This window comes from Gymnoscopelus braueri, assembly GCF_963280865.1.
Source record: "Gymnoscopelus braueri genome assembly, chromosome: 11".
NCBI classification, from domain to species: Eukaryota; Metazoa; Chordata; class Actinopteri; order Myctophiformes; family Myctophidae; genus Gymnoscopelus; species Gymnoscopelus braueri.
In genome coordinates, this window is record NC_137613.1 from 18,891,387 (window position 1) to 18,906,842 (window position 15,456).

A 15,456-nucleotide genomic window follows, 5' to 3' on the forward strand; every position below is an offset into this window, starting at 1 on the left:
GTTATTAAATTATGTAAGTTATTTGTCATATGTGCCCTATGCACCTTTTGTTTACGAAGCCTAAAAGCCAAACAGAAATGTAATTTTGATTCATAATGTAAACGACATAAACGCAAGTAAATGGTTAATCGCAATTATTTGAGCGACAATTAATCGTCAAGTAAAATGTTAATAATCGTGACAGCCCTATGCATAGCATTGCTGCTACCTTCTGGTACGTGCTGCTTTTTTCTTTAATCTCGCTTCAGGGCAGCATGTTATGTACAGTATGCACCTGCATACGATGCTAATGTTCTAAACATCATACATGACCTGCTACTTCACACGCTATCTGTATGTCTTTGATTATTTGACCCGTTTTCTTTTTTCCTCTTTACCTCTCCTGCTCTACCGTACTACGTCTATCCTCTCTCTTCTCACGAAAACTACAAATGATGGAGCGCACTCGAAAAAAATTATGTCACCTATTTCTTTACACCTTTAAACCTGTGACATGATAATGAAGAGGATTCTGATTCTAGAATATCAGCATTGTCATGCCTTTATTTAAATGGAACAATACAACAATTGGTTGTCAGCCCCTCGAAAAACAGCTGTAAAATCTTTAGGGAATAATCATTACAAATTTGATGGACCCAGGATTGGAGTCACCACCGCTTTCAATCCCTCCTTGGGGTCTCTTGGTGATGATGGTGGAGGTGACGGGGTCACTGAAAGACAGGAAATACAGATTTTCTTCACATGCAGTGAATATCTAAAATAGCTAAGTAAATAGTGATCTCTGTTATGAACCTGTTGTATGTTATGATGCCGCCAGTACTTTGTCGTTTAGCAGCTTTTGTTCTTTTTCTGTTTCTCCAGGACGACGGTTGTCGCGGTGGCAGCCTTCCTGGACGCCTTTCAGAAGGTGGCTGACCTGGCTAATAACAGCAGAGGTACGATGGGGGAGGAGAGACTGTGTGTGTGTGTGTGTGTGTGTGTGTGTGTGTGTGTGTGTGTGTACGCGTGTGCACGTCATCATGATAGTTATACAATGGCCTAAGGGAATACTCCATCCTGACAGGCTGTCAGTGAATTTAAACCAGCAGTGGTAGGTACGTTTTTATATGGTGTGTCAGTGGTTGTGTGCATGTGTGCACACGCTTTGTGTGTGTGTGTGTGTGTGTGTGTGTGTGTCCTTTGAAATGTCCTCATAGCTAATGGGGCTTAGATGATAGGTGAGTGGTGATGGCGATGATGAGGCTGATCATGGAGATGAAGGCCTGTCAGAAGCAATCAAGCTGTACATTCTTCTGGTCCCTGCAGTCAGTTTTTGTTATAATACTGTGACTAATACTAGGGTTGAAAGGCAGGTACAGTAGACTGTTTTCACCCTAGAAACTAATGTTAGCCTTAAAATGTGAAATAGGTCCTTTATGATCTGTTCATGTTACTTTGTATAGTTCATATTAACACCTCTTACTCATTGAGGTGTACTGTTAATCACTGTAGCCCTGCATACTTTGTTGTACGAAAAATAGTGAAAATAGCTGATCTATAAGCTTATGACGCATCACAATGTGTTGTGGTGTGAGCTGACAAATCTGCTTAAAGGAGAATTCCGGACAAATTAAGTGTTATCTTTGATGTCTCGTTACTCACCTACCGATGTGAAAAGTAGCGTTCTTTTTTTTCATATATTCCCCTGTCGTCATTTTTTAAACACCCTCCGTTGTTATAATGGGAGCGTGAGGGTTAGTGAAATTCGTCTATTATAACCGACGCAAAGTTGTTTTTTTCACTACTAGTATTCATAGTAGAGTCTCATGATAGTCAAACATGCGTTGAAACTATCTGCGAGGCTGCCGTCAATGGCGAACGATTTAACACTGGTTGCTTGTTTCTTCCAGAACCTGGCAACTCGTGTTGCCAGATTCTGGAAACAAGCAACCAGTGTTAAATCGTTCGCCATTAACGGCAGGCTCGCAGGAATTTTCAGCGCATGTTTGACTATCATGAGACTCTACAATGAATCGTAGTAGAGAAAAAAATAACATTGCGTCGGTTATAATAGACGAACTTCACTAACCCTCACGCTCCCATTATAACAACGGAGGGTGTTTAAAAAATGACGACAGGGGAATATATGAAAAAAAAGAACGCTACTTTTCACATCGGTAGGTGAGTAACGAGACATCAAAGATAACACTTAATTTGTCCGGAATTCTCCTTTAACTGGTAAAAACTTTTACAGACGGCAAGACCTATCTTTGTTACCAATAGTTAATCATTTCAATTACTATTAAGATCCACCCTCAGTGATTGTTAGCACCTGTTACAGTGTGTGTGTGTGTGTGGGGGTGTGTGTGTGTGTGTGTGTGTGTGTGTGTGTGTGTGGGGTCAACCACACCGCTGGTCATCTGAATGTCAACAGTAATTGTGGCAACAGTTGGCCCTCTGGGTCACTTTGTAATCGACACGCATGTTTACATGAACACATGCTTCCATGTGTTGTGGTGGTCGTGGTGAAACTGAATATATACTGTATAAGTCAAGTGGTGTGTGTGTGATTATCAGCTTCCTTTGGTAACCATCGTGATTAGAGGGCAGGGTTTTGGAACCACACCCAAGTGTGGACACCTGTCCCTCTACTGTCCCATCCTGTACTCACACACACACACACACACACACACACACACACACACACACACACACACACACACACACACACACACACACACACACACACACACACACACACACACACACACACACACACACACACACACACACACACACACACAGACGTGCACACAGCTTCCTGCTTAAGCATAGTCTTGTACCTCTCCTTAAAATCAAACTCTGTCCAGTCTCTAAACGGCTCTAATGGTTCAAAGTCCAACAAATGATGTATTTAAACACTATATGAGCTTAGCAGTGGAACAGTATGTACCCTTTTTAATCATTTGACTGTTTTCTTAAGGAATCCCCTTTTATAAAGCAGACAGTATGTCACCAGAAAATCCTTCTAGTAATGCAACACAAGTGCATGTACTGTATACAGTAGGTCATGAAGTGTGTGTGTGTGTGTGTGTGTGTTTTTAAGTGAGCTCCATTGTTCCAGAGTTGCCTCAGAGCTGTCATGCAGCCGTCACTCAAAAAGCAACTCAGGCTTTCCCCTACGCTGTGGCCACAGTAACTGAGCAATGACAACCGCTGTGATTCTAGAAAGAGTACTACCGTCTAATGGCCGTACGCTAACCTGTAGTAGGGAGAAGTATACAGTATACATCTGTAGTATATATCTCTGGGACAGGTACCTCAACAAGAGCGTTCATTGAACTGTGAGTTACAGTAGGTGTTGGTCTTTCTCTATCAGAAGAGCTGTAGTCTACGATTCTCTTCAAGCCTGATTTGTACTTTGTCGTACAACAGTGTTGCACATTGAAAATTGTCCAAAACTGTTACTTTTCAGGATGCAAATAAAAAAATCGCTAAAGTAGTGGATCTACATGCTCAAACGCGCCTCTTTGCCTCCGCGTTTTGAGCGTGTGTATCTGCTACTTTTGATGCTTTTGTGTGACGTTGTAATATGAGGATAATTTACGAAAAAACACAATATACTATTTTCAGAGGGGCCTGGTGGAAATGACTGGGAACTAAAGAGTGCAAGCGGGGAGAAGTCTATATGGTTCAACGGACACACAAGAAAGCAAACCTAAATAAACGTTCACACCATGTGTGTGTTCACTGTGTTGAGGCAACCCAAACACCTACGGCGCTGTGGCCATATCAGTAGCCTCTGTCTCCTTATCTGTGTTCCTGTACGGCGAGATAAGGCCCCATTCATAGAATAGAATTCAACTTGTGTGTGCATATCGCCACCCGCTTTACCGTATCACGTTGACCGACTCCACCACCTGCCTCATTTCCATAGATATCAGCCTCTCTAGGAATCCATACACAGATGAAGAGAGAGAGAGAGAGAGACAGAGAGAGAGAGAGAGCAAGCTAAAAGGGATGGAGCGATTGGAAGTGACGGCCGTGAATTTGGGAGGAAGGGATGGTGAATGAGGGGAGTAGATAGAGGGAGGAAGAGTGGGGCTGAGATTAATGGAAACATGGAGAAAAGGGAAGAAAAAGGATGCGACGAGGATAGATGGTTGGAGAGAGGGGAGGAATAGAGGTGAAGAGGGAGGGAGGGAGTGAAAAAAGAGGGCCGGAGGAAGAGAGGAATGGATGGAGGCCATTTGCTATGTCTGCCATGTCCAGGCAGTCCAGCAGCCTGCTGCCTGGTCCTCATGGCAACAAGGATGGAAATCACTCTGTCCCTTTATTACAGTATCTATCGATCTATCGGTCTATCTGTCTGTCTGTATTAATCTATCTATCGACTATACTACTGTACTCGTATGTGTCTATTTGCCTGCCTGTTGTTTCTGCTATATTTCTGTGCCTATTGCAGTCCTTTACCATAATATATTATGCTACCCACCTACCAGCAGGTGGTTTGCATAATATATTAATCAAACGGATGTTCGGCCCGTTAAGTCATCGTTCCTCTACATGCGCACACACACACACACACGCACACACACACCCCGTGGCACCTGCACTCAGTATCTGCACTCTCCCTCTTCCTGGCGCTGTTGTTGTGCCAGCCTGCGGTTGCCATAGCAACCTGCTGCCAGGGAGGATACCGTCCTTAAAGGGCCGGCGAAGGCTGTCAGTGTGTCAGCTAGCGGAAACCTGGCTGGAGAGAGGAGAGGAGAGGAGCATAGTGTGCAAACAGATGAGAGAAGGGAGGAGAAAAGGAAAGGGAGGGAAAGAAAAGAACAAAAGAATGAAAGGAGAACAGGAGAGAGAGAGGAGAGGGGTAACATTAGAGGGAAGAGAACAGAAGAGGGGAAAGGAGAAGCCAAAAAAAGATAGGAGTGGAAGTAGATAGAAGAAATGTAGAACAGTAGCAGGAGAGGGGGGCGGGTAGAGGAGAAGAGAGGAGTGTGTGAGTGAGGATAAAAGTGTAGAAGAGGAATCAAGGAAGGGGGGAGGGGTGTTGAGGGAAGACTAGGCTTTTGGATGAATCAAATACTCGAGAGGTGCCCGTTTTTATACCAACATATTTTTTTAAAGGCAACAAATCGATTATTTTGTGCAAATATAGTGAAGCTAGCCAGTCTGCAGGCTCACAACACGTTGCAGTGCAACGCGTCTCTCTACTCACCAAACCTTCCTCCCAAATTCACACCCGTCACTTCCAATCGCTCCATGCCTTTGAACCTGCCCTCTCTCTCCCTCTCTCTCTCTCTCTCTTCATCTGTGTATGGATTCCGAGAGAATCCATCCACGGCGTCACACTGCGACATGTTGTGAGCTTGTAGAATGGCTGTCTTCACACTTTTTTTTAAATTACTTTTCACCTATTATGACAATGCCAAAATAGGGATTGATTATCAATCGTTTATTTATTATTATTGTATTGATTATGTTTTTGTTGATAATCGATTCAGTTAGTTTGATTAACTGTTGCACCCCTGCAGAGAACCACAGAAGGGCATAATGGCCGGTTGAGATGGTAGAGAAGAAAGATGTACAGAAGGGAAGAAACTGTTCTTCTTCACAGGCGTGGACTGGTATCCATCCACTCCTCCTGGCTGTTATGTTACTCACCTTGGGACCGGTAGTACCTACAGTATACACTTCAGGTCTTAGCTGAACGTTATGTGCTCAGAAACCTTCAGTTTAACAGTATTTTAACAGTATAACATCCCCCTCCCGGTGGGTTTACGTACGTGCTATTGGAGCATCCACATCAAATTGCCAGGCTAATTGTTGGTTGTAAAAACGTAGGGGTAGCCTGCAGTGGCCATAAAACGACTTGAGCCTGATTTATAGATTTATACCAGATCTGCTAGATCTACAAGCTCACAACGGGTCTCAGCGTGACGCGGTGTGAGCGTTGTAGATCTGCTATTGTCAGTGAGTGCGCGACACCCACGTGCAGCCCAAGTATAACTCAGAACGCTTTATAGGCCAGATGTTGCATGGAGGCTGAAATATTCCCAATATGTGGTGGTTGTAGTTGCGGTTGTGTGTGTGTGTGTGTGTGTATGGGGGGGTTTGGCATATGGAAATGGTATGAGGGTAGCACAGTTTAAGCCCCCCCCCCCCCCCCCCCCCCGCGTGGGTCCTCTTAGGTTACAGCCGCTCATTTTGTCTAGTTTTCAATGACGATTGCCCTGGCTACCGTGAGACAGTCTGGAGGAGGCACCATCTCATGAAAGGATGGTTGGACATTTCACATCCGTGTTACAGCATATGGAGAGGGTGGGGAGGGTGCTGCAGTCGTTTGTGCTGAACACTGCTAGTCGTACAGAAAGTCATACATGTAGACACACAGGTCTTTAAGCTTTAGAGTTAACTGTTACTGTTCTGTTATCGTGGTTTATATAAACCACAATATTGACGATACAACCCATATGGACGGGAGAAAAGTTTCCTTTCAGCCTGTTTCAGACTTTCGCTGCGTGTGTTCGTACAATTCACAACTTCGGCCTGGCAGGCCCCTGTATGTCCTTTGGCCACCTTTACATCAAGCTGTTTTTTTTTTTTAAGCTAAGATCAGTATTCTGCCATAGACACAGCGAACAAGGATGATGTCACGTTCACCAAAGGTAGCGGCTAAAAACCAGAAAGTAAGGGTTTTGGTTTTCTCATTCACATTCAATTTTTTTCTTCCAGTACAACTTGAATGGGGTATCAGAGTCAAAGAAGTCTGGTCAGTATATGGTCAACCATATACAGTAGAGATATAGAGAAATTGTGATGGTGTCCCTTTAAGTGCTTTTATTTAAAAAATCCTAATTAGGGATGTAACAACGCATCGTAAGACAGTTCATTGATACAAAATGTGACGTTTCAAATCTGTGAGTTAAAAAATGAAAAAAAATGTGTTCACCGCACGCACGTACGCGTACACACGCTCGCACACAGGCACACATGCATGCATGCATGAATGTGTGCACTCACTGTGTACAATTTATGACGGTGAATAAATGCTGTTTGTTTTTGATCCGGTGCAGTGTTATGTGCGCCTGCAGACGAGGCCCCGCAGCTAAAAGCACACTGTTTGTTTTGGAGCAGTGCTTCTGGCAAGACGGTTTCATTTCGAAACGGACGTCTGGGAATCGCAGTTATAACAGAATCACTACCACTGGTGTTGCCAAAAGGACTACAAAAATGAGCGTTACTAGCATGAACTGACCAAGCCTGAAAATACAGTAGCAGATCTACAAGCTCTAAACATTGTAGATCTGCTATTTTGGATGCGCGACACCATCGTACGACGGGGTATACTGTACATTAACCACAACCTGATCGTGAACCCAGTATTGTGAATCGTATCGAATTGTGGGTTGCGTGACTCGTTACATCCCTAGTTGAAATATAACGATAATATATTTGCGAAGTTCAAGTTCTCTACGAAGCATCGGAACACCTTGTTTATACTTGCATGGAGCACTCTTACCCATTAGATGAAGGAAAGAAGGAGAGAAAGACAAATAGAGAGAAAGAGGGTGAGAGAGAAGGCGCCACACAGATAGCATCTTTTGGCATCTCCTTATTGGATGAGCTAATCTTAACCACAGATGAGTGAGCACATATCTGCCGTATCAACACCAGCAGGAAATATTATCTTTCAATACATCCACACTTGGGAACATGAAAGAGTGACTTGCTAGTTTGGCTTCTTCAGGAGAAACGATGACGCCATTAAAAGGTAAAACTCAGTGGCCTCTAGCTTGAGAGAGGCGAATGTTTATCGTCTGCAAAATTGATGGGTTCACAAGTTTGAGACAGCAGTGGAATCGGTACAGCTGGCGCCCAAGTATTAAAAAGCAAATGAGAAAGGGACGGCCCACCACAAGAACACTGGCTTTTATTGCATTAGTCCACCTACTGTCTCTGCGTTCTATCCAGTTCTATGTGGTTTTCCAAATAAGAGGATGTAATAGTTGTTTGTCAGTTAGATATGCCTGTCATGGGTGCTAATGCATTAGTCAAACATGCACATTGTCAGCAAAGTATTGCTGCCACATGAAGAGTGCCAAATCCACAGTGACACTTGGCTCACAATACTTGGGAATCTTGGCGCAGACGGGATATTTCAATAGTTCCTGCATGGAACTCAGGGAAAACAATGTAACTGTAGTTTTAGGACGTTTTCACAATAATTTCACCCACTTCCGAGTTGAAGTTGAATTACTGTAAATACTGAATCCAATGGACCAATGGTGTCTTGGAATGTAAAAAATAGTAAATTACACCTTTGAAAAACTTCGATAGGCAATAGGCTAAACATGCAGTAACCAGTGTTGTCCACAGCCTATAAAATGACACAATAGGCGTAGCATAAAGTCCTTCCTTTTCATTCACACCTAGAGTCCTTTTTCCGGCACTGTACATCCATCCATGCCTGCTGGTCCTAAGGGAACGTCTGCTTGTCAGAAAGAAAGATTTCTCTTCTGGAGTATCTCTGGTTCAAGTTGTTTACCACAAGGTCATCAATTATTCCATTAGAGCCTGCTGAGTGGCCTTCTATTGGCTAATTAAGTCATGGCTGAGGAGTAAAGCCTAGGCGTCTCTCTGGAATGACTGTCTCTCTCTCTCTTTCTGTCTTACTCTCTCCCTTTCCTTCGCTCTATCTCAGGCTGTTATGTTTTTTTCCCCTCTGGTGTCATTTGGCGCTTTTCCATCGCATAGAACAGGCTCAACTTTACTCGACAAGCTTGGTTTTCCATTTCACATACTGTAGGACCCCCGTAGTGTAGCTGGTCGTCAGAGGCAGCGACATCCAACCCATTGCATAGGAGAGTGCTACACAATGCTAAAGTTGAAGCTAATACTAATGCTAAAACTGTCTGGAAATTATCTCTATTTAACCTACAGGTACAGTTCAACAACAACAGTTTCTGATAACGTTTTACGTGAGAAATAGGACATATTTGCTCAATATTGATTCATTTCACATTTACGTTTAGTTTAGAAGATTAACAGTAATCGCGAAGTTCTATGCAGTGTGGAAGAAATGATGTTATGCTATTGTGGTTGTTTATATGTAACCTTTATTCCAGTCCTACATTATGTTGTTCATCTTATGTTATTCATCTTTGTGCATGATACACAAAGAGCCAAGATGTCTCTATTAGGCCTGATATCTATTGTTTATGGTACAGCTTGTCCTTGTAACATGACAGTATAACTATTAATATGGTCGGATTCCTTGTGCTCGTGGCAGAACGACTGTACCACAGGCCTGCGTGTACCCATTGTACATCTCCCCTGTCCACCCATGTATTAAAGCACCAACACCACCACCTTCAAAGTAGTGCCTTTGACCCTGTTCATGTCCAATTACTGACCGTGAATTCCACCACATCGCTGTAGGGAAGTTCGTCATAATGCAGTGACTCTAGCAGTGGTTCTCTCTGAGAAGTCTACTGTGTTTTCATGTCACCTTTTGGTATCGCCTCAACTCGCTTGGAACCTCGAAGATGGGGATACCACAAACGTCCCAGGCTTGCCTAATGGAAGGCAAAAAAAGGCGAGTAGAGTCAATTATGTTGAGCCAGTTCTATGCGATGAAAAGCACCAACTCTTTGTTTCTTTCTTTCTTTCTTTCTTTTTTTCTTTCTTTCTTTCATTCTAACTAATTGGATAACACACACACTCTCTCCCTCCTCCCCCTACGCCCTTAGCTATGTGTTACCATACCATGGGGTCCAGTGGGTAACCTGAGCTCTACATGTCTGTCTGCCCAGTAGCTGGCTAACTTGCTATCAAATATATCCTCAACCAAGGACTTCACAGCCACAATTTGCAGTGTAAGCAAACCAGGATGTATGTACTGTATATTCTCAAACAACTGGTTAAGATGCTAAATGAGCTGTGCTGTGAGCCAACTTCTGCTACAGAGGATATAGCCCATTCCAGCAATAAAATATTATTCAGTACTGGATGACTTCTTTTACGGTCCCGTGTGGGGAGCAAATTCCTCATTTTGGTCCCAGACCCAGATTTAGGTCCAGGCTGAGTCAGTTTAAGCTTAGTGCTGGTCTGGATGCATATTTCAAATTACTTCTTCAAGAAATGTTTGCTAGGATTGCAAAAATAACCAAATTCCAGATCATATCAAGAAAATGCAATTAAGCACAATATCACAAATTTAAAGTGGCCCCAACTGGGGAGTATTTTGTAAAGTTGTGTCAAATAGGGCCGCTTCCATTGATTATTTCCTTAGCGATGGCAAGAAAAAGAATAAAGTGTGTCATGACACATGGTAGTTAAAATATTGATATCTATATTTGTAAATTACTACTGGCCTACACTACGACTACTTTGACCACTATTCAGGTGGCCCATGCTGCTATTTACAGTGACTTGTATAAGGCTTTGCCAGTATCATGTGTTTTCAGTTCTTCAAAATATAGCCATCAGTTAATACCACTTCACTGTGTCTTAGATGGTGGGTCACGACCACATGTTAGGTTTAAAAGGTTTGGTTGCATACGGTACTCTCTTATTTAGGGTACAGTGACTCGGGAAAACTCGGGCAGTGAACCACGACCAACAGCTTTTTGATATAGATTTCACCAGAATATGGGGGAACCATTATTTATCCCTTCTCCATTACTCCGTCTTGGATTAGAACCATAGGGTGGGGTCATTCTCATAGGGTCACCAGTTACTGTAAGCACAGCTCAGTTTAAGTTGTGATTACATTTTCTAATTCCTAATAGTCTGAAAGTAATAAAACCATTTCCAGTGAAGAAGTTGTAAAAAATAAAAAACTATTAGTTGACCTTTGTTAAAGTAGGTGGATTGTACAGTCCATAGTGAAAAATATTGTCAAAAGACATCTAACCCATTAAAACCGTGAAAGCATCCGTGTAATTTTAGATGTTTAGCGTTGGCTATTCAAAAATAGCAGATCTACTATTTTTGAACATTTTTGAAAAATCTTGAAAGTGTGACAACTTCTGATTTAGAAGGTATTTGTAGAAACGGACCCATTAAAACCGGGAAAGCATCTTTGTCATTTTAGATTTTAACCACTCTAACCATTATTTTATACTTTGGCTATTCAAAAATGGCAGATCTACAAGCCCACAGCTTGTACATCTACTATTTTTGAAAAATCTTTACAATTTGTGCAAATCTTTGAATATATATATATATATATATATATATATATATATATATATATATTTTTTTTTTTTAAGTGAACTTTTTTAGCTCAAATCTTTGCTTCTGGGGGTCCCTGGAACATAATATTTTGAGATTGGACCCCGCGGCGAAGTGCATATCATTTCGGGTGGTCCCTGACATGAAAAAGTTTGAGAACCACTCATATAGCAACATACGTTTTTCAGGATTTAGAAGACATTTGTAGAATCGGCCTCAGGTCTTAGTGGGCTAAAGTACCAATCGTAGTGACTGATTGATTGAATATTGATTGAATACTTTATTAGCAGTTTGCAAAAAAAAGCACTGGAAAGTACAGTTCAACCGCCTTTAGCCTTTAGCCGGTAGGCTTTGACTTTACTTACTTGAGTGAGTGAACCTAAGTACTGCACTGCAAAGTCTTCACACTTCATGTGTATCGGCAGCCCCAAGTGGTAGTGAGAGATATAACTGTTTTGATATTTCCACCACACAGTAAATTTAAATAATCTTAATACGGGGTGATGGGCCGATCTTGTAATAAATGTTCAATCCCTCATGTGATTTGGATAAAAAGAAGAAAAAAAACACTTTATATGCTTAGTTGACCTGAGTCCCCCAGGGTTCTATACTAGGCCCCCTCCTTTTTTCCCTCTACACTAAATAGCTATAGCTGAAAATAGCAGGACCAGTCTACAAGCTCACCATGTGTCGGGTTTCGACACGTCGTGAGGTTGTAGATCTGTTTTTTTGCTCAATGTTTGCCCCAGAATAGGGATGCTATAGGGTTATGTGGTTAAAGATCTTGCATGGTGCAGCTTTAATGGTGGTCTAAAAGATTTTTTTTTTGATAAACGAACTCCAAACCAAACACCAAGCTGTGCAATGTCCATTTTTAGTGAGGCAAAGAAATCTACAATCTGAATCTCAGAATGCCACGTTGCTGAATTTGGGTCGCCTTTACCGTAGCGCTGTTGTTTCTTGACTGGAAGGTCAGGACCCAAGAGTGCGCCATGGACAAAGAACCACTTTAATAGAAGAACACAGTGTCATTTATGGTATATAGGTCCTGACTTTGTGACCAGACGAAAATTGAGGTCCCAGTGTGCAGCTATTCCGTAGTGAGCTCCACTCTTATGTACAGTATAGGCTGGCTGCTCTAAAAGTGTCTCCCTGAGAATACAAATGGCAGCAAGGCCCAAGCCTGGAATTCCTGTATCTCCTGACACGAGATCAGATACGAGCTGGTTCGTGAAAGCACCGTGGTGAAAACCTATGTTATCTGTTCACATATCACTGGACGCACTGGAGATAGGGAGTGAAAGCTCATGTAATGGGAGGCTTTGTGTGTGTGGGTGTGTGTGTGTGTGTGTGTGTGTGTGTGTCACAGAGAGCATGTGCCTGTTTTTGTGTGGTGCTATACAAAGTTACGGTGTGTGTGTGTGTGTGTGTGTGTGTGTGTGTGTGTGTGTGTGGTCCTCCAAAGTGTATAGGTCACAGCTCCCACCTGTCTCTGTGCAATGCATATAGATGACAGACACCAGGCCAGACATTAAAGCCTAATTTATATCCGTAGAAGTACACACTAGCACTAGTAGCTAACTCTGCAGTAAGTGAATGTCCATTAAATTAGACTTGTTTTTGTTAAATTTACCTCATTAAAATGATGTTTTAGGGAGCTCAAGTCCAGCATCATTATTATGGAAAAACACTTCAAATTTGCAACTCCTTGTTTTATTTTTGCCTTTTTTTTAATTTAGATAACGAGATTTTAGATGTCACAAATTCATTTCTCACAATGGATAATGTACATGTTGGACTTAGTGCAGCATGCTGCGGTCTCCACTTGTCTCAGTTTGCTGGGAGTGCAGAAGCAATCGACTACCACCCCTAGGCCCTGAGGTCTACTGGGCCCTCATTATGGGATGGTATTGCCACGGTAGCCACAGCAGCTGTCTGGTTTGACGTCAGACAGAATACGATCCTCCATCTGAATTGTACACACACACACACACACACACACACACACACACACATATGCACACACACAGTATATTAAATGCCCACACACACACACACACACACACACACACACACACACACACACACACCCACACCCACACCCACACACACACACACACACACACACACACACACACACACACACACACACACAGTATATATACACATGGACACATGCACAGTGGGAATGTTTGGACTGGATGGAATGGGATTAGCATGGTGTATAGTACACCCCATAATCACTGAGCTCTGTGATGTGAACACATTTAACTGCTTTAGCACTAACGACCATGTATCAGATGGCGGTATCGCTAATAACAGTTAAGGGTGTTTTTTTTTTGGTCAAGATATTGTAATTGCATCATGAACAATGAACAATAATGCTTTATACAGGTTGTTGTCGAAATCCCACTTGCTCTGTGCTTGCTGCACTTTGACTGGACAAATTTATGTCAATTTTGACACCTCAGAGTTAAATTAACAATCAGATTTTACGGTGTCCTCAGTGTGTTTACCGTGTTACGCTATATACGTACTACGTAGTATACCGTCCAAGAAAATTTGAAAAAATCGTATACCCTCCAGTAACCATCCAAGGAAGCGTATCTGATACACAGGAGGAGGGGCTCGGGGCAGCAAGAATGTAAACTTGAGTTCAAATAGCCTTTTTCATGTGATAATGTGCTGTCCGAGGTGATGGCTTATGTGTGGCTATTGTCTTGAGGTGATAATGGCCATTGGAGTTTCGAAGTAATTCACACATTAACTACTTAACAATAGAGCGGTTATTTCATTCGATGACCACGCACGCGCGTATATACAAGCGCATGTGCGTGTGCAGTGCGTGTGGGAGGGAATAATTATGGTGTACCCTCCGAAAAAACCTAGAACACACCACTGTGTGTACTGTATGCGGTAACAAGCTGGCTGGGACACACTAGAGCTTGTACTTAACTGAATATACTGATTTAGTTCTCGTTCAAAGTTTAGATGGATCCAGGTTTAGGTGCATGAACTGGGTTGTCCACAGTAGGCTAAGGTTTGCCTCCCTGGAACAACCTATATTAGAAATATATATTTATATATAATATTACATTATTTCACTCTGTTTATGTTGTGTGTGTGTGTGTGTGTGTGCGCGCGCGCGTGCTTTTGAATTATTAATGGGGAACGCCCTGCAGGTTAGGCTGTGTGTGATCTTTCATCTGCTGGGAAACCTGCTCTTAATTAGTTATGAAACCCCACCCGCCTCAGCTCGTCAGGGAGCATCAGACCGCATAATGAAGCGCCCCTAACCTGCCTGGACCTGAAAGTCTAATATATTATACCGTAGGTAATGCAGTAATGGACGGAAAAGAAGGGGCTGATGGGTTTGTCTTCAAACTCTGGTGATAATGTATTGTTGAGATAGCAGCTAATGTGTCATTTATTGAATATTGTTTGTATTATTATATTATAAATTATTATTTTGTATTATTATATGCATTTGTATTATTATATCGTCTTCAGTAACCCCCCCCCTTTCCCTGATTTCTGAATGCAATTACCCCCTTTACCCAACTACAACATTTTGAGAAGACAAAACCATAGCCAGCATGATGCTATGAATGAGTGATATCCCACCTTTTGAAGGATATAACATTGCAAATAAGAATTGGAGTGAAAGAGTCGCAATTAGGCCTACAGTTAGCTGACACTAACTACCATGTCATAAGACGCTGTCCCACGCCAATCTACAAGATCCCGTAGTCAACAGTGTTGCTGCATCAGGATGGTAGGATAGTGAGGAAATGTGAGCATGAGAGAAGTTGGATGGGGAGAAGATGGAGGAGAAAAGGACGAAACGGGAGAAGGTGAACAAATGCAGCAGTCATTTCTCTATCCCTCTGTACAAATAGTTGAAGAATGATGGGAGTAAGTTTACATTGTCCTTGTTTCCTTGAGTTCTGAAAAAGAGAGCGGGTGAGAAAGGCATAGAAAAGGAGAGAGAGAGCGGTGTTACCATAGTGTAGGACATCAGCAGGGAGTCAGAGCCCTTTATAAAGGTTGAACGTCTTTAATAATTCACCGCTAAGCTATCACTGTAACTGTGAAAAACGCACGTGTGCACACAGACACACGCACGCACGCGCGCACACACAAACTGAATGTACTGTAACCCTTCATACACTTGCCAAAAAGGTTTCTATGTGGAACTGTAAAATATTACCTTGTACACAATAAGGCACAGGC

The 15,456-nt window shown here is 42.4% G+C and overlaps 2 protein-coding genes across 2 annotated transcripts in view; both read left to right on the forward strand.

Annotated features, from left to right (window-relative positions):
* carmil1 (capping protein regulator and myosin 1 linker 1) overlaps window positions 1-15,456 on the forward strand; it is a 361,807-nt gene that overhangs the window by 92,502 nt on the left and 253,849 nt on the right. The window lies entirely within an intron of this gene.
* LOC308094547 (protein MTSS 1-like) overlaps window positions 1-15,456 on the forward strand; it is a 70,508-nt gene that overhangs the window by 14,340 nt on the left and 40,712 nt on the right. Inside the window, exon 3 of the mRNA XM_080441271.1 lies at window positions 862-935. Within this exon, the coding sequence (XP_080297397.1) occupies window positions 862-935 (74 nt within the window). The remainder of the gene's footprint in view (window positions 1-861; window positions 936-15,456) is intronic.